Source organism: Coloeus monedula (assembly GCF_965178545.1).
Source record: "Coloeus monedula genome assembly, chromosome: 14".
NCBI classification, from domain to species: Eukaryota; Metazoa; Chordata; class Aves; order Passeriformes; family Corvidae; genus Coloeus; species Coloeus monedula.
The window spans coordinates 15,228,494-15,254,225 of NC_138794.1; the positions used below are offsets into that span (position 1 = coordinate 15,228,494).

At 38.5% G+C, this 25,732-nt stretch overlaps 1 protein-coding gene across 5 annotated transcripts in view; it reads left to right on the forward strand.

Annotated features, from left to right (window-relative positions):
- The window catches only part of TJP1 (tight junction protein 1), a 67,898-nt gene that overhangs the window by 19,487 nt on the left and 22,679 nt on the right, over window positions 1-25,732 (forward strand). For all 5 annotated transcript variants that reach the window (XM_082291059.1, XM_082291060.1, XM_082291058.1 and 2 more), the window contains exons 2-10: window positions 8,134-8,190; window positions 12,647-12,771; window positions 12,985-13,087; window positions 14,520-14,799; window positions 15,359-15,462; window positions 16,267-16,435; window positions 16,794-16,938; window positions 22,590-22,726; window positions 25,206-25,311. In XM_082291059.1, the coding sequence (XP_082147185.1) occupies window positions 8,134-8,190; window positions 12,647-12,771; window positions 12,985-13,087; window positions 14,520-14,799; window positions 15,359-15,462; window positions 16,267-16,435; window positions 16,794-16,938; window positions 22,590-22,726; window positions 25,206-25,311 (1,226 nt within the window). The remainder of the gene's footprint in view (window positions 1-8,133; window positions 8,191-12,646; window positions 12,772-12,984; window positions 13,088-14,519; window positions 14,800-15,358; window positions 15,463-16,266; window positions 16,436-16,793; window positions 16,939-22,589; window positions 22,727-25,205; window positions 25,312-25,732) is intronic.

Genomic DNA, 25,732 nt, shown 5'->3' on the forward strand with positions numbered 1-25,732 from the left:
CAGCTATGGGACTAGAATTTGCTGTTCTGAGCTGTGTCAGTGCTGTGAAACTGGTCACAGCTGTGTGTACTTCTGAGCTCCACTGGTGCACTTCAATAGGACTTGTTTTACTTTGGTGAGAGGCTGTAGTTTAAGCTTTTACATTCCCAGGACTGCCTTACAAACTGTACCAGGAGCAGGTGCTGTTGTTGAAGTTGAGATGAACTGGTGGGGATACGGTTAGCAATGACCACAAAAATATGTGTAACACTTTAACAAGATATGAGGGAGGGGATATTTTTGAGGATGGAAACTAGTAGGAGGGTAGTGTGTGCTGCCTAAGCAGGTACCTGTGGTAAAAGAATTGCTTTTCAAGTTGCATCCTAAGATTTAAACAATTGAAATATTACATGAGTTCCTTGAAGATCTTGGTTTTGAAATGATACCCCAAAAAAAAATCAAATTTGAGGTAAATAATGAGAGGATAAGTCCTTTCAGTTATATGTTAAAATTTATACTCTAAATTAGGAATCTTTAGGTCCTAATAATACTGATGTAGGTCAGTATGGTGGAGAAATTACTTAAAGCAAAGTGCAAGTTGTCTGTGCTTCTGTGGTAGCATCCCTTGCTGGGAGGAGAAACATGGCTTGCCACTTGGCTTTTTTAGCCTCTGTTCTGTGTGATTTTGCTATCTTTTGCTAGTGTACTGGCCTGAAGTAGTGATCTGTGAAACACTATTGCCAGCACTTTGGAGTTTGTGATCCTATGTGGTTTCATTGCCAGCTGAAAGGCAAACTGGAAAGAAGCAAAAAGAGGCAAGGATCCCATATGCTGAAGCACAGTTTCCCCACACCTTAGCTATCAGGAGCTAGTAAGCTTTGCTTAGCTGCTGGCTGATACTGTTACCAGGGTGTTTGAGTGGTGTTCTTCATCTGAAGTAACTTGACCTGAGATCATTTGAGATGTATCTGCATGTGGGTCTTGCACTCTGGTTTGTTTTGCCTTATTCCTGAGTGTCAGCCTTCTGCCTTTCATGGATAATGTGATTTACTAGGCCTGTGTCATAAACACTTCTATAAATACTCAGATTTAACTGGATCTGTAATCCAGTATTTAATTATTTAACTAAAATGCAGCATCCCTCCAAATTTGTGCATACTGTTCTTGATGAGGGCTTTTTTTGGAAGAGGGGTCTAACATTTTTTCCATTGAGCAGCAGTACCACCAACAGAAAGGTTTTATGATCCCATCTGTGATGTGTGAAGCTTTGACTTGAGAGGCCATTCTGGAAAAATGAGTCATGCTAAACAAGCTGAGTATTACATGGATGTGGTGAGTTAAATACTGAGCTACTTTTTTAGCTTGGAGAGAACAGTGCCCAGAAGTCAGAGAAAAAATGTCTCTTGTAGAAAAATTTGTCGAGAAAACTTGTGGTTAGGGGTGTTTTTAGATACATGCAGTATCTATATGTTCAAAAGGTAGCCACAAACCTCTGGAATTTTATGTCAGGAAGCAATGGAAATTGTGTTTAGTAAGGTAGTGTCTTGCAGAATGGCATGTGGTTTTGGGAGCACGCAGAATTGGGTGAAATGGTTAAACAACCGAGTTATTTTTAAAACATACATGTATGTATTTAGTCCTACTTTTTCCTCTCAAGGTTGTTCTTCATGATGTAAAGATTAATTGTACTGTTCAAACTGTCCATGTGTGCTATTGTAGAGACTTTGTACTTAGAGAGTGATCTAAATCAAAATAAGTTCATTTTATTAACATGCAGTGTTGAAAATCCTGTATTTTTTCTAAGTTGGATTGCGCATTCTCATCTGAAGAGCAGCTTTAATTGTGGTTTTCCTCGTACAGACTTTTCATGAGGTGGGGCTGTTTAATATAGGTGAATGTTTGGGAGGAGTGGAACTCTTGACTAGAGCTTGGAACCTGTACAATAGATCAAATGGGAAAAAATTGCAATGAGCACTGCTTTACTTTTAGGTGGTTAGTACATTTGCTTGAGAGAATAAGGTTATTATTTCTGTTTTAAGAGATGGTTGATATCACTTCTGTGGTTGTGCACTCAGAAGGGGAGACTGAAGACTGACTTCTCAGCTTCAGTGATTCTGTGGAGTTTTTTTATACACATCTCAGAAGAGTCCTTTAGTGGGTGCTTTCTCCTCAATTTAGCAGTGCTGCGTAAAAGAGAAAATCAAATAGACAAACAACGTGCACCTGATGCTCTGTGGCAGTCCCTGAGCTGCTCCGTCTGATCTCTTGAGTCTTCTCCTCTGTTCAGGAAAACAGTCCTTCTCCTTGGAAGGAGTGATGATCAAATAAAAAACCAAGATACAGGCTGTTTGCAGAGTGTAGGACAGAGATAGCAGGCTGTGGGTGGGAATGTAGCTGCAGCAGTGTGCAGTTTGCTGTGGGGACCCTGCCTCAGTGCTCTCCTCTGCCTGACTGCCTGCACTTGCTCCAGAAGCTGGCTGCCAGGATTGGAAATACCTCAAGTAACTCTAAGGTTCCCTGTAGAGAGGCTGTGGTGCATTGTGTATGTGTTAGACTATGGAAGACAAAGCTCTCCTTTCAGCTGATAAAATCAGTCAGATAATGGGATTCTGACCTCATTGCACTAATTGCAGGGGAACAACTGTTAAAAAATGGGTCTCCTGCCCCCAGTCAGCTGAAGGCTTTTATGATAAGGCAATTGGAGGGAATCTGTTGGAATTTAAGGTGTCTGTAGTTCAACTAGGAAAGGACAAAGGTGAGTATCTGTAGGGAAGTCATCGTGGTTGGTGTTGGAAACAACACTGTGCTGCAGCTGAGTGCTGAAAGATGCTGTGTGTAGGGAAATGACCTCTTCATTCCTTGTTCTGGGCTGGCTAAGGAAGATTCTGTTTTCTATACTTCCTCAGGAAGCTGTGTGTTTTGGATATTGACTTTGATTATGTTGGTTTTTTTAAGTGAATGATAAATATCACCCCCTAGATACCTAACAAATTGCAGAAATTCTTGTAAGAGTTTCAAATTCTGATTGTTCTGATAAGCACTTTTAATTCTTGTTCCCACAAGTTCAGTCAAAATGTATTGATACTGCATTTAACCTTTAGAACTTGGAAGTTTAATAGCATCCTGCTGTGAACTGGACTTCCCCAAGAATAGTGGAAAATTAATTTTAGAAGCCAAATAGAAATGCAGCAAGATGGGTGAGGCATATGTATGTCTGGTGTATCCTTCTGAAGAGGGATTCACACTCTAAATGTATTATAGATAATACTGTATGTAATACAAGATTATATAGTAGAGTATATAGAGAGTGAATACAGTATTTTTTCCCTCTTTTGACACAGCCCCAGTACCAGTTCTTCCTTCTGTTTTTTTGTGTCATAAATAAGAACACTGTCACAGGTGTTATGATTTTCGCAGGATAAATAGGAATGTTTTTTGACATGAGCATTTTATTGTAAGTATGGTATACACAAGACTGCAAGCTTGAAGCAAAGCTGGTGTTCTTTTACATGGCTGAGTTTGTGATCTGACCATTCACTTCCTGTGGTTTGCTTGTTGTGGTTGAAAGAGCTCACAGCTGTCAGATACCTCTCCTCTCCCCACTGTGTTCTGTGCAGAATAGGAGCAATATGCCCCCTGAGGTAGCAGAAACAATTGCTTCATTTTATTGTCTGTAGGACAGCTGTCAATGCTGTTATGCAAAACCAGACTGGTAAAGATGCTAAATGCAACTTAGTGCTTCCTACAGTAGGTTCTTCTTGCGTACTCCAGAGGAAAATCTGTTTTAGGTAGATACCTAGGTATTATTTTCTCTGAAAATGTAATAATCTCTTTGTCCTCACTTTGTCCTTAATGAGGAATGTATGGAAATGGATGGCAACTGTAGATATTTAACACTTACATTTATTTATTGAAAATTACTGTTAAATTTTACTAAGAAGTAACATGGTTGAAAACTCATTTGACCTCAAAATTTGATCACAATTGAGGAAACAATTCCTTAAAATCTATCTTGTCATTTAGAACACAATTCACTTTTTATGAAAAGCAGTTGAGTTAAAAAGGGAACAATAATTCCTATAGTAAATCCCCCTAGACTTTGAAAGAAACATTGGGAAACTATTCAGGCTTGGATTTCAAGAATATGTAGGAGCTCTGGCCTTAGTCTGAGCTGAGGTGTAGAAATCTAAAAGGTGTTAATCTGCAAGAAACCTCCCCTTGGGAAACTTGCATTATTTTAAGGTAGAATACTAATTTCTGTTGCTGTTGTTTGAGGCTTTCCAAATGTGAACTGGAATTGTCTTCTCAAGCCTGTGGGTGGCTTCAGTGCTGCTGCTGGCAACAGCTTTTTCACCTGCGGTAAACTGAGCAATGGCATTTCCAACATGACTGCATTGAAATATGTTGAGAAGGGGGACAAAAGATGTTGGCTTTTGTTTGAAGGACCCTTATAAGACCACAAGGAGAGCTTTCTGAAAAGATGTTTACTTTGATATGTTTATTTCTAAGGGCAATTCCAAAGATGGAAGAGTTGAACAAGATTGGATATTTCCAAGATTCTGAGCAAATGATAAGTTTCATAACTTCCATATTGATGAATTGCAACATCATGTATGACTCTATCCTTTAAATAGTAATAAAATAAATATTAAAAAAAAAAAAAAAAACAAACACATCCACTTGCCATATACAGAGCCAGGAATACCAATTGTCTATGTAAAGGTGTTTAAGATGAGCTTAAGGAAATTTATCATTTTAATAAAACAAAAGCATGAAATAAATCACTAAAGTCATGATATCATCATTCTGTCTGTTCTTTTTATTCTTAATATATGTGCTCAGTTCTGGGCTCCTCAGTACAAGAAAAACAAGGAGCTGCTGGAGAGGGCCCAACGGAGGCCACAAAGATAATGAAGGGTCTGGAGCATCTCTTTTGAGGAAAAGCTGGACCTGTTTAGACTGGAGAAGAGTAAGAGGGGATCTCATTAATGCATAGAAATATCTCCAAGATGGGTGCCAAGAGGATGGTGCCAGACTCTTCAGTGGTGCCCAGTGACAGGATGAGGAGCAATGGCCATAACCTAAAGCACAAGAAGTTTCACCTCAGCATGAGGAAGAGTGTCTTTCCCTGAAGGGTGGCAGAGTACTAGAACAGTTGCCCAGGGAGGGTGTGGAGTCTCCCTCTCTGGAGACATTCCAAACCCACCTGGACACATTCCTGTGTCACCTGCTCCAGGCGACCCTGCCTTGGCAGGGGAGTTGGACTGGATGATCTCCAGAGTCCCTTCCAGCCTCAAAAATTGTGATTCTGTGATGTAGAGTCATTGGTAATATAAATATAGGCGTTTGCAAAGTTGTCCACTTGCATTTCAAAGGTATTAAAGGGTCTCTGTTAAATTATTGTAACTCTAGATTGGGGCATCTTAGTATTCTCCTATATTCCTAGTTTCTGGGTTGTTAGGCTGTATATATTTCTCAGTTCCTGCTGAGTCACCTTGATTTCCCCTAAATTAGTGGTGGATAGCATGAAAAATAGAAGACTTTGAGTATGGCCTAATAAGAGCAGCATCACAACAGGGACCTCAGCTGATGGTAGCACAGGCTCATTCTTCTGCCTCAGTTGTCAGTGTTAAGTGGGATGAGTACCTTCACAGGTCTTCTTCAAACTTCCCTTTTTCTTTTGTGAGTGAATGCAGTTTTTTACAGATCAGAAACTAACTCAAGTAAGCAGTTTGTGTCAAAGCCAACACTCACCTCAGACTGCCTTTGAACTGTTTTTCACTGTTCTTGATTGGACTGTTTGGGCATGCAGAAAGAATGAAAATAACTTATTACTTGCTTTGCTGTGTAACTAATGGATATTTGATGTTTCCAAGTCTTGTGCATTTGAAATGGATGTATTAGTAAAATCTAGGAGAGGTGATAGCAATAGTGTGAGCAAAAAAATGGGGAATAAAGTGGAAAGTCTGAGCTTCTGCACAAAGGAGAAAGGCTTTAAAAATGGCAGCCTCAATCTGACTGAGCAGTGAGTGCCCTGTCCAGGTTTTGAAAGGCTGGTGAGTTTGTGAAGTTGATTTTTTTTTTTTTTTTTTAACGTTTGTCTTGAGTTTTTTTGAAGTAGTGTCTTCTCACAGTTCTCAGAAGCATGTTACATAGGTAATTTCTGTTTTTCTTAGTCATGGCTTAGCTGTTTTTGTTGTCTTGCCCTGCTCCAACTCTGGGTTTGCCAGTTCTCCCAGATCCAGTGGGAGCAGTGCTGAGCTGGTTAAACCGGGTTTTATCAGTTCATGCCATATCCAGAGCCAGTTCCTGTTGTTTGCACTGTGCCCTGTGTACCAAGCTCCAGCAGTGAGGCACAAGGACCCAGAGCTGTGGCAGTCAGGCAGCTTGTCAGCCAAGGAGCTCAAACTGTGCTGGCTGAGGGGGGCTCTGCTGCTGACACAGGGCTGTACCTGTGGAGCGCTGCCAGAAGTGCAGTAAATGATCAGGCGGGTTAACTTCTCTCCTGATAATTGCAGGTAGAAATGAGGCAGCCTATTTCAATTAGCATCTGAATTGCAACTTTTGCAGTCCTTTATTGAATTCCTGTTGCCCCTTCTGAACAGGAGCTTAAAGCTTTTTGCTTTAGAAGTTTACTTGCAGAGATAATTCTTCACTTGTTGATGAGATGTTTAGCCTGAGAAGCCCTTGCCAAAACTAAGACAGAATGAGAACATCAGAAATAAGGAAGAAAATCAGTATTCCTTGACCGTTTAACAAGCAAACATTCTGTTTTGTTTCAAAGATGGCTTTGTGTGTGTAAATTGTTACTGTTTTAGTATATAGTCTGAGTTTAAAAAGCTGGAGAGAAATAGTCTGATTCTGGGGTAGAGTTGAATCAATTGGTAATGCAAAGGAGCAACATTTGGTACTGAATTGAGGAGAATTACAGCTGTTTGAATGAAATAGATCCCAATTAAGTCACAACAGCACTTCAAAGATAAGTGTTCTCTGAAAGAGAAATGAGCAAGTAGTGTGGCACATGCTAACATTTGAAATTCAAGCACAAAATGCAGAGGCAAAAATGCAGAGCTTTTTGGCGTTATGAGAAGAGCTCGCTTTTTGAACCCAATTGCAAATTCTGATATTCTGAAATTGGAAAAAGTTTATTGTTTGTGAGAATAAACACTCCTACTGCTATTCCCTGTAATACAGGACTGGATTAAAAATTCTGAGTACTTCTTGTTGTAGTGACTGAGTTACTGTAACTGGAACAAATTGAGAGCAAAGTAGATTTTCAAAAAACCAGTACCACCATGTTGCAGAGATGTTTGTGTTCTGATTCTGTTCTTTAATTAGTGGATTGAATGCTTATGAGAGGGGAGGGTGTGGAGCAAAACACAGGACACTCCCCCTGAAAAGGTAGAAAATGTAGCAGCAGGACGTTCGCTATACATTTCCTGCTGCCTTCCTGCCTGTTTTCAGGCCTTGGGCTCTGCTAGGTTTTCATCCCTCATGCTATGTTCCCCTTTCCAAATGTTTGCTTGTCGTGGCACACTAAGTAGTTCTCTTTTAAGCAGAAATGCAGGTATGTCAATATTGTCATAATGTTACTGTTTAATCTAGTTACCTTAGAGAGGACCTTGTAATTTCTGCAGTGCTACTGTTCACCAAAATAATTAGCCTACACTAAACTGCAGTCCATTAAATATGACCTGTGTGCATAATACAGTAGCACAGGTACTGTAATCTGTAGCTGGGTGTTCATGAATTAGCGGTAATCTGCATACAGTTAAAACAAGCAAAAGGAGAGTGTAAGTATGAATGTTAGAATATAAATAGAACTGTTTGGACTACTGCAAGCTTAATGAGCAACCAAGAGTTTATATCACAAATGCTGCTTGTAGTCCTTCCCTTGAAACTTCTTTATAACTTCAAGCTCTGTAATCTATTTTGTCTGTTCTTCCCCACACCCTTTTCCACAGGAGCACAGGAAGTTCAGATGTGACATATAAAGGCAGGAAATGTGTAATGAATGAGCCAGGCCAACTTCTTCTGTAGCTATTCTATATGAATATTAATATTACTTTTGAATGTAAGTTTCTGTTTGTGGTATTATACAGCTATTGAAAGTGAAGTTTAATCTTTGGGTTGTTTGGTTTTTTTTTTCCTTAGAGCACAACAATGGAAGAAACAGCTATATGGGAACAACACACCGTGACTCTTCACAGGGTAAGTTCATACAATTGGCTCTGTGTGCCTAACGCAGGATACTGGTAGTTTTTGAAAACAATAGGAAAAGGCCAGATGTCAGGAAGTAAAAGGAAAGGAAACTGTCATATTCCTTTGTTTAAATTTAGAAGTGTTGTAAAAGCTCCATGTGATAGCTCTATTTGTTTGTTGGGTTTCAGAGATAAGCCTGCCTACAAATAACCGTGCCAGAAACAAAGCTTTAGATTACATGTGTATTTAACTGAGGGGAGGTAGAAATCTGTGTTCATTCATGGTTGTGCTTGAAAGTTTTAAAACTTTATTTGCAGGGACACAAAATAATGTAGTTGCATATAAATAAATGTATTCAAAACTGTCTTATTTGCTTGCTGCTTTCTTAAACCAGTGGCTGGAAGTAGTGATTCTGGGTGGTCAGAATGTGTACCCTGCACAAAGGAATGTGTGCTGGGAATCAGTGAATAGCAAGACTGCTTTTGCATTTAGACTGATTCCTCTTGTTTGAGTTACTCCTAAATTAAACTGAGTTCTGATGCAGCTATCATGAAGCTGTACAAGAGAGTCAATAAGGAATTAATTGCTTAGCGAAAGTCAGAGCCGGGTGGGATGCCATTTCTGGCAGCAACTGAGTATTAAAGTGACTGTGGAATCGTGGTCCAAATAGCAGTATTCATTCCAAAACCAGAGAGATGTGAAAGTGTTTTCTCAAGGGAGCAAGTTCTACCATTTGCCTTCACTTCATTGTTGAATGAAGGCATTTTAAAATTGTAGCTTTGGTGGGATGAATGGACCTTGGACAAAAAAATGCATATGTGTAGGTCAGCTGGTCAGATAAAATGTTAATTCTCTGTCAGATCTGTTAGCTGTTGATTCTAAAGGCTTTAATGTTGTTGATTCAAAGTAACTGTTTGGGTAGGTGCGGTTTTGTGAAGGTAACAGTTACACTCAGTTTGACCAGAAGGCTGACAAAGTATCCTGTCTCTGACTGCAGCCACGTGAAAGAAAAGTATGAGTGAAAATGAAAATGTGTAGTGATGTTTATCTAGGCTACTCTTTAAGCTTCCAACAATTTTTAGGTCAACAAGTTTTTGAGCAAGAAGTGTTATTTCTATGTATAATTAATTGCCCTTTATGTTTTCATCTTGAAACTGTCCAGTCATCCCTGAAATTTCTATAAACTTCAATTTTTTTACTCATATTAGTGATTAAATTAGAACTGGTTTTTAGTCAAAACCAAACAAAAAATGCTATAGTAATACAAGGTTGGCTCGTAGGCTTGGTGATACCTCATTTTCTCTTGAAGGGGAATTTTTCCTGGTCAATTGCAGCAGTAATTTCAGTGACACCAGAAGTGAGTTTAGTCAGTGCACAAAGACATAATGAAATGCTGCAATGTGGTGTTACCTTGAACAAATTTTTAAAATAATTGGTAGGAACCAGAGATCTCGTGTTTGGTTGCACTTGCAGCGTAGTCAGAAGTTCTTTTATAACATTGAGGTGAAAGTATGATTTGATTATAATTTTAGTTATGATCTTTTATGTGCCAAAATTCTGCCAGCTGTTCTGGTATAAATGTTTTGTTAGCTGATTAAGTAGCTCTTAGGTGTCGAAAGCTGATATGTACTGTTAATAATTTTGGTAGCATTAATTTAGTCAATTAAAAACAAAGTTATTTCCATCTGACAGATAAAAAACCCAATACCCTTATGCTAATGTTAAACAAACACATGCTTAGAATTTATCCTTAACATTGGGAAGAGGGTTTACTGGTGAATTCCAGCACTACTGTCAAAAGACTTGTTAGAAAGTTTTTTGGGAAGGAGAGGCTGGAATTTCTCAGCGTTTTTTGTTCCCTTTCTTTACCACCCTTTCAACTTCCTAGACTGGACTGCTACTTAACTCTTAAGGAATTGAGCCAGTCTCAAGTTCAGTTAAAGCTTATCAGGTAGCTACAGTTTATCTTTTATTGAGAGATCCTCTGGGTTTATATACTTAAAACTGCAAAGGACTTGAAGAAGGAACCATGCACTTTGTATACAAATGTGGTTTTTCTCCTGCTTGGAACTCAGTTCTGTGTGTCTGTGGTAGATGTTGGTGTCCTTCCCCCAAAGCACAGAAACCAGGTATGTACTTACCTTTTTGCCTGCCCCACACTGCATTACTATGGGGAAGTAGGATAGTACAGCTCTTTTTTTGGTGTTTTTTCTACAACATCTGACAGGTGAAGTTGTGATACAAGAGATTTTTCTTAATGCAGTTTTACTTAAGATACATGTTAGTATCCTGTATAATCTGTAGTGATCAACATCTTGCTATTTCCAGACATGTTTAGGAACTATGCTCAGTTTTCAGAGAGCAGTTCTGATAATCAGTTGTCTCTCAAGATGATGGTAGGCAGCAGGATAAAATGAAAAGTAGGTAGGCTGATTTTTACTGGAAGGTTTCTTATGTGACCTCTTAAATTTTCAGAAGGATTTAGGATTTGATTTGTTAATTGGGAGTGTTTCTGAAGACCTTGATTTATCTTATTAGAAACTCTTTGTCTGACCTGTATGCTCTTTTAAGTGCTTTATATGAGACTACATTGCTTCAAGGCTTCTGGAAGGGAACATCGAAGTATGAAATGTAATTATCTTCATACTGGTGATTTGATTTGCAAATCTACTTTTAAAAAGTAGTATGGCAAAAAAGTGGTATGGCAAGCAGCAAGATAAGGCTTACAGTGAGTTAGCCTGATGATTGTATTTCTTATCATGAGTGGAGAATTTAAAAAATATTTTTGTTTATGGTGAAGGAAAGATGGAGAATATTTAAATGAAGTTTGGCATAAATGTCTGTTATTATCTCTTCTTCTCCCTTTCCTTCCCCTCCCAAATACAGTACAAACTAAGTTCTCCTTTTTAGAGCAATGGAAAACTAAAAGGAGGAGTGTCATGAGAGGGGAAATATTACTGTTTTGAAAGGTTTTTTTGTAACATATTTGTGTAGGCTATTATATATTCTCTTTGACCTTAAAAAATAAAACAGAAAAAAACGCTCGGCTCTGGCCATGAGTGGACATTGAGATCCTCCTTCATGGCACCAAGCTTCAGTTAATTCTTGCATCCCAGCCATGATTTCTGGTTAATCTAGCTAGGATGTATTTTGAAAAGAAGTCCATTCATCCTCTAATGAATTAAATTGGATATAAAAGAAACAGTAAGGTGTAGCCTTCCCCAGTCCCCCACACTTAGACCAGCTTCCTTCTTGGCAACAGTATGGACTAACTGCTTGACTCCATTTCTGAGCCGTGAATCTCCAAATCTGTATTTTAGTACTGTATGTTCCTATTCACTGCTGACAGGCAAATCTGAAGCATCTCTTTATGACCTGTGTTTTGGGAGGAAATAGGAAACATGTTGGTTTTGGGCAGTAATTAGTGTCCAAAAAACTGACAGTCACATGTCTTGCAGCCAGATGCAGACTGCCATGTTGTCTCTGCTGTCACTGGAAGGTTACGAAACTCCTTGCTAAAGCTGGGTCATGTTTGTTGAAAAGTCTGAAAAAGAGGAGGTGAAGTCTGCCAGCACAAAGTGTGTGCTCTGCGAAATGGAGGGGTGGGATTGACCCAAACCTGATTTTTTCTGTCCAGTGACTGCATTTTGCATAGTTGAAAATTGCAGGATTTGAGTAAAATTTAAAGCATTTAAATGGTAATATCCTCAAAATGTTTTCTGTGCCATGATGAAAGAGCTAGATGGTTTGCAGATCAGTTATACTTAGCTTATTTCCCACCCTCTCTGCTTCCAGGCAGAAATGTAAGCATCATTGTTGTATCTTGAAATATCTAACAGGAATAACTTTTCAGAGGCACTGACCTTGCTGTAGTGGCAGGTCACCCTAGAGGGAGAAGATTGAAACAAATTAGTTTTGTTAAGATGCAGATGATTTGCAAGTGCTGACAAGGTTTTGATGTATTTAATGGTACAAGGGATCTTGGTATTATTTGTAAGAACTGAGCCTGCAGTCATTCTACTGTGTGCTTCAATCCTGTCAGTTCCTGAGCTAAGTGAGGTCAAGCTGGGTAAATACCATAATGTGAAAACTCAAAGAAAGTGTTGCAGGAAGTGATACAGGGGTTTGAGTCAGTGTTGCAGCTCAGTGGAATGGTTTGTTGTGCTTACTGAAGATTGAGGTCTTGCTGATGACCACCTGAGGTCTAGGCTATAAAAATGCAAATGAGAACTCTAATCTCTTGGGAGAGACTGGGTAGTTACTCCAAAACTCTTTGCCTTCTAAAAGTGCTTGTTTTTAATCTGTCTGCTGTTACTGGATTGCATAGCATTGATTCTTTCATTGGCCCTGCTTTCTTTCAAAAACTTGTATTCATCTCATAGGACCTTTTTGTGTTTAGCATGGGAATACAAATTGTGACCGTTAGATATTGGAAAGTAAAAAGATTTCTCTTGTTACATTATAGGCCCCTGGATTTGGATTTGGTATTGCAATATCTGGAGGAAGAGATAATCCTCACTTTCAGAGTGGTGAGACATCAATAGTTATTTCTGATGTGCTGAAAGGAGGCCCAGCAGAAGGACTGCTACAGTAAGTGCCAAACTGTACCTGGGTTCTGATTTGGGGGCATTCATCTTTGTCAGTAGTAGGTTAACCTAATTGTTTTGCTCTCAAGTTGTCTGTCTGTAACTGTTGGTTTAGTAGGTTAGTAATACAGGCAGTTGGCTCAGGGGCGCCTATTTACCAATATTTTCTTCTTGGTATAAAGTATTTATACTGTACACTGTGATGTTTTTCATGTAGAGAAAATGACCGTGTTGCAATGGTTAATGGAGTTTCAATGGATAATGTCGAGCATGCGTTTGCTGTTCAGCAGCTGAGGAAAAGTGGGAAGAATGCCAAAATTGTAAGTGAATGTCTTGAAGACTTAAAATTCCATAGTTATAGAAAATGACTAAAATACAAAAGTGAAATAGTGAAATGTCTGCTATAAAATATGGGCATGATGCAAGGTACCTGAATAACACCTATGTGATGCTTCAGGTTTGAGTGATGACCGCGGCATGTTTATCAAGTGGGTCACTCAAAATGTTTTTTTAAAATGTGAATGATGATTGCATAATTTGGCGCTGGATAATTCAGGTGCCTTTTCTTTATGGTAAAGTTCTTCTCAGACTGCCAAACTGTGGCAAATAAGCTTTGTTTAATATTTGTTTACTTTGTTGGATGCACTGTTACTGAGTTTTTCAAAGGCTGGTGTAAGCTAAAGGACAAGCTGTTCAGGCACTAACACAGTTCTTTTTGTGCTCAGAAAACAGTTTGCCAAAATTAAGTATAATTACCTTAATTCCTATAATTTTGTAGGCTTATTCTAAGTGGTTGGTTTTTGAACTTCTGCAAAACAGAACAGGTCATCACCAAAGGGTGGTAATCCAGCTTTCTGTAGAAGTTTGGGGGTTATGCTACAAAAAAATAGAACAAAAAATGCACAATGTTAGGAAGTTCCTTAATTAATGAAAACAAACTCCTAGGGCTTGTAGAAAAGCTTTTGTGCAGGCAGATTTTTTAGTACATTTGTATGCTTTAATGCTGTTGCAAAAAAGTGTAATGTTTTGCATTTGTAGGTTTGGTAGCAGTTCTTTAAAGCTTACAGAAAGCAACGTGTGGCAAGCCGTGCAACACTTTCAGTATCTTAAGTATTTGGTGTGTAGATTTATGTAAAGAAAAAAAGTAATGAAAACTTTATGGTACGATTTGGTTTGGTTCTGTAATACGTAGAAAATAAATCTCTGAACAGGGCAGGCTCATATTCTGGAACCAGCTGTCTATGTTAGTGCAAACCAGCTTTGAACTTCCAAAAGGACTGCTACCCTTCCTCCATGTCTTGCATAAACATTTCTTTTGAAGACTGGGAGGCTTCAAAGTTGAACAGAATTACTGTCAATAACATACTGAGTATACACTAGATTACATGTTAGCAAAAAAGGTTTTTAGCAGTGCCAGTAACTGATTTTGTGGTTTTAAACAAAGAGAGGGCATTCAGATACACAGCACTGAAGATAGAATATTGTTTTGTGCTACAAAGGCTGTTATCCTTTTGCCACTTTTGCATAAGTATTAAAAAGCACTAAAAGAACTGTAAAAACAAGTTTCTAGTAATCTGTATTGATAAGTCTCCTGTATTAATTGGATATAATTTTATAATGAGGGTGCAGCAATTCAGAGCATTTGCAAATACCTCTGCATGTTTTGAATTCTGGGATTAGCTTGGCTTCTGACATTTAGCAACACCATTAGCATTACACAGCCAGAGGCTGATATCTACTGTCGGGTTGTAGACTATCCGAAGGATGAAGAAAATTCAGATTCCAGTGACTCGACCAGACCCTGAACCAGTGTCTGAAAATGAGGATGACAGCTATGATGAAGAAATCCGGGATCCAAGGAGCAGCCGTGGTGGTCCCGGTGCCAGCAGGAGGCACGAGAAGAGCTGGGTCAGAGATCGCAGCGCAAGCAGGGAGAGGAGCTTATCTCCAAGGTCAGACAGGAGGTCTGTCACCTCCAGCCAGCCCGCAAAACCCACCAAAGTCACACTGGTGAAATCCAGGAAAAATGAAGGTAACTTGTCTGTACATCTCTTGCAAAAACTTTTGCTGGTTTTAAGGCCAGCTGCTTCACTCAGTGTTGTGTTATGGGCTATGTGAATCATGCTGTTACCAGTTGGCCCATTTTACCAGTAGCTGGCTTAAAACTTAAAAAGTGCTATTGTGTTTCTAGTGGTATGTTTTGTATTCAAAAATCTGTGTGCTTAGTTAAGGGTAAACTATTATATAGTGTAAACAAATCCCAGTTGTGCAGCTGACATCTGGTAGTCAGCAGCTACATACCTACACTTTAGCTGGGTCTTTAGTGGCTGTCTTATTTAGAAGAGGAGAAATTGTAGGTAGCATCTAAATCTGTTGAACAACAGCCCTGATTATAGGCAGAGTTAGGAAAAGAGACTGATAAAATGGTAAAGCTCTAACATAATTCTACTACGGCCCATTGTGTGCCAAGTTCTCTCTCTTCATGTTCCCTGTGTAAATACTGTATAAAGCAGTGTTGTAAATCTCCAGATACCTCTCTTTTTTTTTTTTTTCTACTTTAACTTCCATCAGTTTTTTCTTTTATTGTAAAGAGTATGGTCTGCGGTTGGCAAGTCATATATTTGTGAAAGAAATATCACAGGATAGCCTGGCAGCAAGAGATGGCAATATCCAGGAAGGAGATGTTGTACTGAAGGTACAGTATATGGTGGTAGGGGTTGTTCAAAGGCAAAACTCATTGATAGAACTCTGCTTAGAATTGGCTCTGTCAACAACTTGATTATAGTTAATAGACAATAGTGTCACTTTTCATAGAATAATTTCAAAGGTCAAATTTAATATAAATGAACCTCTCTAAGGAAAGGAAAATTACTAATCCTTTTTGGTATTATTCCCTAAGCTTTAGTCAGACAAATAATGCCCACTGTAAATACATAATAAAGACTATTTGAAAACGTATGAAGCTTTGCTTAGTTGCAAGTAAAATGTTGTGGATTAATTTTTTGTGCCCCATCCCTAGCAGTGTCCAAGGCAAGCGGATGGGGCTTTAAGCAGCCTGGTCTAGTGGGAGGTGTCTCTGCCCATGGTAAGGTGGTTGGAACTGGATGGTCTTTGAGGTCCCTTCCAACTCAGCCCATTCTTTGATTTTTAATTTATACTAACAATTTTTATTTTAAGATAGTGCTGTGGATGTGTTGGTGAAGGAAAATGGACCATTCCTTACTCTGTTGAGCATAGCAGTGCTGGTTCAAAAAACATAACTAATCTTTTACAAGTTTTGTATTAGTGGTAGAAGCTTTGACTTTGAAAGTTGAAAATAATTTTCTATATTATGCAATATTTTGGATGAGCCCAATGGTCTTCCACTATATTATGGTAATTTGGTAAATATTTAACTATTTCTAAATATTATCAGACAGAACACCGCTATTTTTGCTGGAGATTCACTGGGGTTTTTTTAGTAAGTTTATATCTGTTCTTTTTTCCCCGCTCTATTCAGATAAATGGCACAGTGACGGAAAATATGTCCTTAGCAGATGCCAAAACATTAATAGAAAGGTCAAAAGGCAAATTGAAGATGGTTGTTCAGCGAGATGAACGAGCCACACTGTTGAATGTCCCCGACCTTTCTGACAGTATTCATTCTGCTAATGCTTCAGAAAGAGATGGTGAGTATAAAAACTTGATTTCTAAAGAGAGAGAATTCCTTGTGTTGTCAAGATGTGAAATACCTAAGTGGGATGAGAGGGTGGGGAGGAGAAAGAGTTAGGAATAAGATTGTAATATGGGTAAATTTTTGTTTGAATGTGAATGAAATCCACACCTCCAAAAACCGTGGAGAAAAAGATACAGTCCCTATTCTTGTGGCTGTTCTTTCAGGAATATTAAGTTTGGTTTTTCTGTAATAATAAGCATAGATTTAACATCTTCATAAAAATTCTCTGCAAAAGCTTATTCCCATTTGAGCAGGTCACACCACCATTTAAATTACAATCATTTCATGAAAAAACAACTTTTATTTAACAGACATTTCAGAAATTCAGTCGCTGGCATCAGATCATTCCAACCGATCACATGACAGGCCCCGCCGCAGTCGTTCACGATCTCCTGACCAGAGGTCAGAGCCTTCAGACCATTCCAGACATTCTCCACAGCAGCCCAGCAACGGCAGGTGATGGCAGCATTGTATTATTTTTAAATCAACTATTTAATGTGACATATAAGTTGTAGGAGTGCTTGGATTTATATGGTGTAACAAATGTGAAACAGAACTATGGAAGCAGTAATATGACATTCTTTGTCTCAAGAGATGCAGATGATAATGATCCAGATATTTAAGACTTGAGGAGGAACTGAACCTTTCTTTAGTGTTACACCTTTTTTAAACATAGTCATAGAGCATGGCTGTATGAATGACAATGTAAGTTTGATAGCAATATGTTATTGAATAATATGTAGTTGTATTTTGGTTTTAGAAAGCAGTTAGCTGTGAGGAGATTTGAGATGACCTGTAGCACAGTTGCTGTTGCATGTCCAGCCTGGGTAAACTTGTTGAAATCTTGCTTTGTTTAGGCATAGGGATTATCTTATGTTTCTAAATACGTTTAGTTCCTACAAAACAAGGTGTATTGCACAGCAGGTTTAGCTTTTACACTCTAATTTTTAATATTTGAACTTGGTAATGGAACATTGATTATAATTCTTCAGTACATAAGTCTAATTTTATTTGAATTCAGATATAAGTAATGTACTGTGTGGTTTGGAATTTTTTCTCCTGCCGTATGAAACTTTAGTCCTGAATAAAAAATCTGCCCCATTTTGGATTTCTGCAGTTTGGAAATAGACATTCTAATTGATATAGGTTTCAGTGTTGGATTTCAGATTCTACTAAATATTTGTAAGCAAAAAGTTTATCTTCTGACTGCTCATATATGATAGAGCAGAAGTTAGACTTGATTTGTGCAAATTCCAAATTCAGAGCCTCCATCTGAAGATTTTTAGATGCTGCTCAAAAACTCTGAGAAAACAAATTGCAGCTGGCTGTTTCATAAAAGATATGCCTGATTGCTTATTAATAAAATTTGGTTTGCCCAAGGGGAAAATATCACTTACACCTTCAAGGCTTTTAGAGTCTTTTAAAGATAATAAAACTGCAAGAGAGATTGTACCTGCATGTGCACCTGCTTGGGGTTATGGGTTACAGACATTTTTGCTTCTCTTGTGTACATTGTTCAGAGGGATGGACCACAAGGCATGAAAGCTTGTTTTCCAGTAGGAACCCCATTAATGGGAAAAACCTGAAAGCAAGTTCCCAGAGGCAGGGCTTTGATTGTGAAGGTTGAGAGATCTCTGTCATATTTAAAAGCTGTATGTCTTGATGTGCATTTCTAGTCCAGGCTGATAGGGTTTGTGGAGGGAGGAAGAAAAAACTATCAGAACTGTAACTATGACTGACTTAGCTTAGTGTTAGTGCTTTCCTGTCCTACTGCAGTGACTTAGGTAGATGGTCACTTCCTCCCTGTAGACCAAACTGTTGGAAGAATTAAATCCTCCCTGAAGGGAACTTTGAAGTTATCTCAACTCTGAATGCATCCGTTATATCTTCTTTATGAGCAAGAGCTACTTTGGCATGACTTGATTTCCTGCGCGACATGTCCCTTTCAAGATCAGAAAATCTGGGCCCTGAGCCATGTAAAGAAAAATGTGTTGAGAGCAACTTCTCTTTGTAGTGGTTGTTTGTGCAAGTTTAAATCTACTATAAGATCAAATTAGTTGTTAACTACTTATTCTTTTTTTAATTTGGTGGAAAATCTGGAGGAAGAAAAAGGCTTGAGAACGAGCTGAGGAAGAAATGTGCAAAAAGTCTTCCAACTAAGCTTAAGGAGGATGTTAAAAATGTATTGAAGATAATGAGTCTTTATTTAGACACTGCTCTGCCAAGTGTTTGTATGTTAATGAGGAGGGAAATTCCAGGGGAATCCTCTTAGTCCTGTCATACAAGCTTCAGTACAGACTGACATTTCTGGGTGAGGAATAGAGTACAGAAATCTGCTAACAGATCTGCTTCAGTGTTGCTTTGGGGTCTGACAGGGTCTTTAATGTTGTCCACCTTTCAGTATTCCACACTGGTATGTACATCAGGCTGCTTGCAATGCTCCTGGATATAGAGTTTCTATAACAATTGCTGTTTGATCATTCTGTCAAAGCATTAAATAGCACTTTAGTTTTTTTTAGTCTAAAGAAAATTCACAGATCTCTCTTGAACAGTCTTTTTAAAACTCAAATCCTAAAACTTTTTTCTTAACTTATTAACAGAAAGGACTAATTCTGCTTTGTATAACCTATAAAGAGTTGTACTTAAAAAGTTTGAATCAGTAAAAGAAGTCTCTGTACCTAAGCTGGAGAGTTGCTCAGGACAAGTATCACATCCTTTCTAAGCTATCTGGTCTTACTGCTGGCACTAAGAAGTTGTTGAGCTAGGTAAGCTTTTTGACCCATCCTAAAGACTGGGGTTTATAGCCAGGTGCTGCCAAACCTGCCAGACTCTTATCTCTGGGCTGCCCTTTACTAATTGAAAGAACTCCTGCTTGGGAACTCTGTCTCCTATGCTGACTTCCTCACCTAGATATTGGAATAGCAAAAGCATCATCTGATATGTTTAACACTTCAGCCCCAGCAAGAAAGCTGTGGTAGCTTGAAGAAACCACTGTAGAGGTCATCATTGTTTCTGGAAGGATGAAGCTGACTTCTGTAATACCCTTGTCAATTTATATTGGCACGAGAGATTGGATATTCTGTCCATTTTCAAAACAAGCTGAAAAACTAGGATATAAGATAAAAATCAGGCCTATTTTGAATGTCTTTAGAAAGACGCTACTTTACTCTTAGTCTTTTCTTGCTAAACAGTTTGAGATGTGCTGAAAACACATTTGGGAAGAGCTTATGAGTTCATATTTTCTCTAACTTTCTGTAGAGACAAACGTTGTGTTGCAGGCCATCTCTTGTTCTGCAGTAATAGCCACAGTGGATGGCACTAACATGTAGCTGATTGCATTTTGTAGTTTAAAAATGTTTCCATTAAACACACTTTAAAAAAATGTCAGGGAGAGGAAGTGAGGTAGAGGGGGCCCTGACACAGCACAGATGTTAAGCAACAGTGTCACAGTGCACATAGGGAACTACACTTTCGTCTCTTGGAAAGTGCAGCTGTCAGTTTTTAACAAGTTTCCCTCACCTGGAACCAGTGGTGGCATCAAGTTGTTTCCTGTATCATCTTGTAATGTGAAATATTCCGAGCTTACTGGCCAGTTTAAGCAAAGTCAAGGAAAAAATCTACTCCCCTGCTTCTCTGACATTTCCTTTTTGTTCTGTCAGCTTTTTCCCATTTAAACTTTCATGTCTTAGGTAGAGTAGAGCTGACCTTTTGCAGGCATTTGAGTTGGCAGGGTGTGTTTGCCTACACACATGGCAGCAGCCCAGGAGCCTGTTGCTTCAGATACTCACCTGACTATTTTTTGCTGTGACCCTCAGTGTCCGTATTTTAGTTACTGTTCTTGAGGGCTTCCACATTTACATGGTCTTGATGTATGCAGGAATCAAAGCAGCGTTAAATTACACTGGGTTTGGACTGTGTAGAGGAAATGGAAAATGAATTTTGTCTTTGTGTAGTAACTGCAGTACTTTCTGCCTTATTTTTAAAGCAAAACAGGTATTATTACTTCGGAATAATGGTGCTTTGAAAAGTTAGGAGATGCTTGGAAGCAGGTAGAGAGGGCTCATGGGGAAATTTACTGTAGTATCTCCATAACGAGTGCTCATTACCCAGAAATCTTTGGGGAGTAGAATTAGTTGCAGCTTACAGTATTACAGAACTTTTCTGTTTCTAGGACACTTGGCATGCATTTAAATAGCTAAATACATGTGTCTGTTTTTAACAAGCCAGGAACTATTTTCAAGGGAATGAACAGTGCAGTCATGTTTTAGTCTGGTACTGTGTATCTTATGCACCTAAACTGGAAATCCAAAAGAGGAATAAGAAAACTTCTATCAGTGGTATTTAGGAATGAAGTAGAAGGATAAATGCTTACTTTTCATTTTGTTACACATAGTTTTAGCATCCTTTTAATCAATTGTGCAAGCCTCCAAAAGGGACTTTATCTGGATAAAAAAGGCATAAATAGGGATTTTTAAACTTAAACTACTGTGCTTGTTTTTATCAATGACTTACAACAAGACTGTTTATAATGCAAGAATGCTTCTGTCTTCAGTTTGTTGTGGTGATTGGAGTACTTTTTTGTATTCTATTTTGTTTAGCTGCCTTCGGGCACATGGTTTTAAAACTGGCAGAGGAATGCATGGAGAAGGTGTAGTATGTCTTGACTGAATAGCTAAGCTTTGTTTCTTGAATTTTAAACTTCATTTTGCTTCGGGAAAGCACATTCTGCTTGTTTCGATTTTTGTAATTTCTTTTGTTTTTTACTGCACATCTTGGATGAACAGACTTGCTGGAATCTGTTTTCTGAAGTTGTATTTCCAACTCTTGAAGTATCATTTCTGATTAGGATCTTAACAGTCTTAACTCTGTATGATGGTATTTTGATCCGTTTGTGCTTTATGGGCAGCGATGCTCATTATTGCCCAGTAGCACCATCTAGCTGTTGGTAGTGCAGAATTTCTCTCTCTTTCCCTCCAGTACAGACCTCTCCTTTATGGCAGCAGATGAGCTTGCACCTACTGACCAAGCCATTGTTATCCTTGAGAAAATACCTTTTCCCCCCATTCTTGGCAATTCAGTCTGGTATTATATAAAGGCTGGTATTTGTGTCTGTTTATTTCAAATATTCTTTATATCCTTGCTTATTTGCCAACTCCCAGGAAGAAAATTTTTCTTGCTCGTTATTAATATTCATCTGTTCCAACCCTATTAAATTATTTACTGTTCATCAGATAGCACTGTAGTGGCTAACATTTCAACATGCAGCACATGTTCAGTTCTGCTGTGGTACAGCTGGTAGCTGTAGCTCAATACAACAATAAAAGATGATCTTTTGAACTCAAGGAATAGAAATTATGTTCTTTAGAATTTTCCTTGCTTTCGTAATTTAAAAACAAGAACTTTCTTGAACTTGTCTTAAATTCCTTCAGTTTATACACCAAGTGTGTGCAAGAAACACATAAGAAGCAGCATATTGTCTTTTGACTAAAATGCGTGGATGAGAAGCACTCCCATCTTGTAATAGCTGTGGATTGAAGGCCTCATCTTTGAGATGAGAAATGAGGGACATGTTTGTATGGGCCTTGGCAAGGCTTTGCAAAGGTAAAAGGTGCCACACCAGCGGCACTTGTGTTTCAGAGCAGCTGACACACAAAGGAGCAGATAAATTAGCATGGTCACAGCAAAGCCTAAGAATTAAGTCTCAAAATCCATGTTTTCTATAGGAAGGGGTGAGAAAAAGACCCTTTTAATGGATTTTCTTCCTTTCTTCCCTTTGCTTCTCACTTCCTTATATATCAACATACAGCACATGTGTGTGACTTGTGGCTTGAAGCAGAGAGCCGTCTCTGTCACCATGTGCTGCTGCTTTCTCAACAGCCATATCTGGGGAAGTCCTTTGTTAACGTGAAATTAGGGACGGAACACTTGGATTTAAAGTGGTAAAAATTGTTAATAACGTGATAGTCTACGAACAAAACCGTCTGAAATAGCAATGGTTATACCTTACCCTCAGCTTGATGAGTGAAAGTATTTATTCTTTAGTCTTAGTAGACTGAGATCATAGAAGCAGTTCTGTATGCAGAGTGGAATCTTTTTTTCTAATATAGTCATCGAAGCAGAGAAGATGAGAGAATAACTAAACCAGGAGCTGTCTCTACACCTGTAAAGAATGCCGATGATATTTCTAAAACTGTGGAAGAGGTGACAGTTGAAAGAACTGAAAAACAAACTCCACCACTCCCAGGTAAAAATATTAAAATATATTAATTATGCATGTTGTTGAGAATGGATGACCAGTAAAGACTTAATGCTCTTGCATATTTGTGGAATGACTATCAAGTCTTCAAACAGACGAAGTCCTAATTATTTTTATTTCTGAATACAAACAGTGTTTGTAACCATAATACCATTTATATCTGAAGAGTTTTGGTCCTGAAAACCTAAGTTGTGAGGTCTGTCATTATATAGGGGTCAGATTTCAGTGTTTAGGGTTGTAGTTATAAGTGATGGTTGTAAAGAGTTTTGTACTGATTTCTCAGGCAAGGTTAAAATCTGTCATTTCTTTTCTGAGTGTTCAGCAGTGAGTGTGTTCTTACGGGTTACTGTAGCAGACTATATTTGTAACAAGGATGTAGTTAAGCCTGTTTAGAACTACTGTTCCCAAGATACAACTCAAAACAATCCAAAATGCTTTGTTCATGTAGCACTTAACTACAGTCATGGACCAAGAAGGCAGGTGAACAAATGCAGTACAGCTAATAAAACCAGAACAAAATCTCATTCCTTTTTCCCAAAAGGGAAGGATAAGCTAAATGGCAGCAGATAAAAGCCAGATGGTGTAAAAAAGGGAAAAAAAACCCGAAAACAAAAAAAAACCCAACCAAACAAAAAAAACCCAACAAAAGATGATACAGGACACTATTCCAGGCAGGCTGGCACTTAACAAGATTTTTGTTTACAGAATGAGGCATTTCAGTGAAATTACGAGTGGAGAAAGGAGCTGTGCAGATGGTTTAGAGGGAGCTGTTCTTGAAAGGCTGGGTGCAATGAGAGAGAGCACTGTCAGGCTTGAAAATATTTGAGGACCTAAGGGATAAGCAGTGACACTTTAGCATGTAGTAGTCAGTAGATTAGTGAAGAACTGGAAAGGTTATGATCTTGATAGACTCTGAAAGATCTTGAAAGTAAGAACAGTGGGTTTTCTGATACAGCAGCCATTATTAAAAAGATTGTCATAGGAGGTGACCTTTTACAGCAGTGTTATGAAGAGAGGCAAATGAAGTAATTTATATTTGCCAAGACGGAAAAGGATGTGGTAGTGAGATTAGAAAGATGAATTCTGCATTTCTGTAAGATACTGAAGATTAGTGATGGGCATAATACAAATCCAGTCAAATAGGAGACCTTTAAGATGGTTCTTAATCCAAAACAATGTACTGATAACTGGTCTGAGGGACAAGCAAGCAAGTGATAGTGTGGGGATTTTGTTGGTTGGTGGCGAAGGAGCAGTGTTTTATTCCTGCATGAATGGGAAGAGGCACATGGGGATACTTAGTTTGGGTAGAAGGAGTTGTAGGCCAGTACATAAAGCTAATATTTAAATTAATGTCTGCAGGTAAAATTAACTGCCATAATATATAGTCTGAGATAAAGAAGTGTAGCAAAGGGCATAAACCTTTAATAGCCTCACAGAAAGCTCTAGGGAAATGAGGATCTAAGACTGTAATGAAAATGTTAGAGAGGTTGTTGGCAGAATCTATGACAGTTTGCTGCTTAGACTAAGGGCAAGGGCAAGATGACTGTCACAACTGATTGTGTCAAAGAAGGGTGGGAGAAGAGTATTGGTTTGGAGGGATCATCAGAGGCTTAGCCTAGAAAGGGTTCTTTGAAGACTTATAGGAAAATACTATGTTACTCTATGGGAAGGACCAGAGTCACGTTAGAAAAAGGTATAATTTCCCAATTGTTTCCTGAAATTCCCAATTTCAAACTAGTCTGTTCAGTGATTTGAAGGGAAGATGACACACTTGTTGGTAAGATCAGGAGTATTAGACTAGTTCAAAGTCAGCCTTTTTTGAAATCAAATGTTTTCCAGTGTGCAAAGATAAGCCTTACATATAAATTCTTGTAACATGACCAAGCCTGTATCAGAGAAGAGCCCCTACTAGTGCTCGTTGCTGAGGGAAGCCTGCAGTGCAGTAACTCCAGAGAAGCTCTGCAGCAAAGCCATAGTAAGTGTATAGCTCTAAGGACCACCAACTGAACCTCAAGGTATGTACAGTAGATTGAGGTTTTATGGTATTTTCATTTCAAAAATTAAATTCTTGAGTGAAGAGAGCCAATGGAAAATGAAGAAGTTAGGTCAGAGAAATCAAGGTTAGAAACAGGAAACAGTTTCTAATTGGTTGAGAGTGGTCTTGGGAGCACGAAGCCTTTTAGTTCTTATAGTTTTGCAGTGTTCAGAGTACTTAATGAAGTACAAAGGAAGTTTGGGAATCTTCACTGAAGTAGTAAATAGGCCAGTAATCACACTGCTCTGAATGGCATGATGAGAGTATCTTCTGTTGCTGTGAGTTTTCTAGTATTTCACTTTTAAATGGGTCTAAGTGGGGTAGAGGAAGGCTACTGAAGAAGGCATTAACTAAGTCTTAGCTAAGTTAAACTTCACATTTTCATCTTTAAATGACCAAATGGACATTGGAACTCTTTTGGTATTTTAATAGAACCAAAGCCAGTGTATGCACAAGGAGGTCAGCCAGATGTGGATTTACCAGTCAGTCCATCTGATGGTCCTTTACCCAATTCAACCCATGAAGATGGAATGCTTCGGTAATGTATCTCTGAACTCTATTTGAACCTGCCTGCTCCTTGAGCAAACCAAACTTTTATCCAGGGTGCTCAGTAACGTCTATATGTGCTCTCATGTCATGTCCAGTATCCTGTCCTCACCCTTCTGTTCACAAATAATAGGATGGAGACATGATTTATTCCTGAGCCTTGTTGGCACTTATATTGTGTAACATACTATTTTAAAGTCTATTAATTTATGTGGAAATTAGCACTTAGAATAATCAACAGGTGAAAAGGATTTGCTGGGTTTCTCTCTCCCTGGGCACTCTCACCCCTCCTTTCCTGTCCCCATCTCCAAAGAGAGGAAAGCTACTGTAGTATATTATTTACCCTTCATAATAATTGGAGAGTAATGAATAAAGGTTACTGCAGAAATGTGCAATGTCCCAACATGGAAATA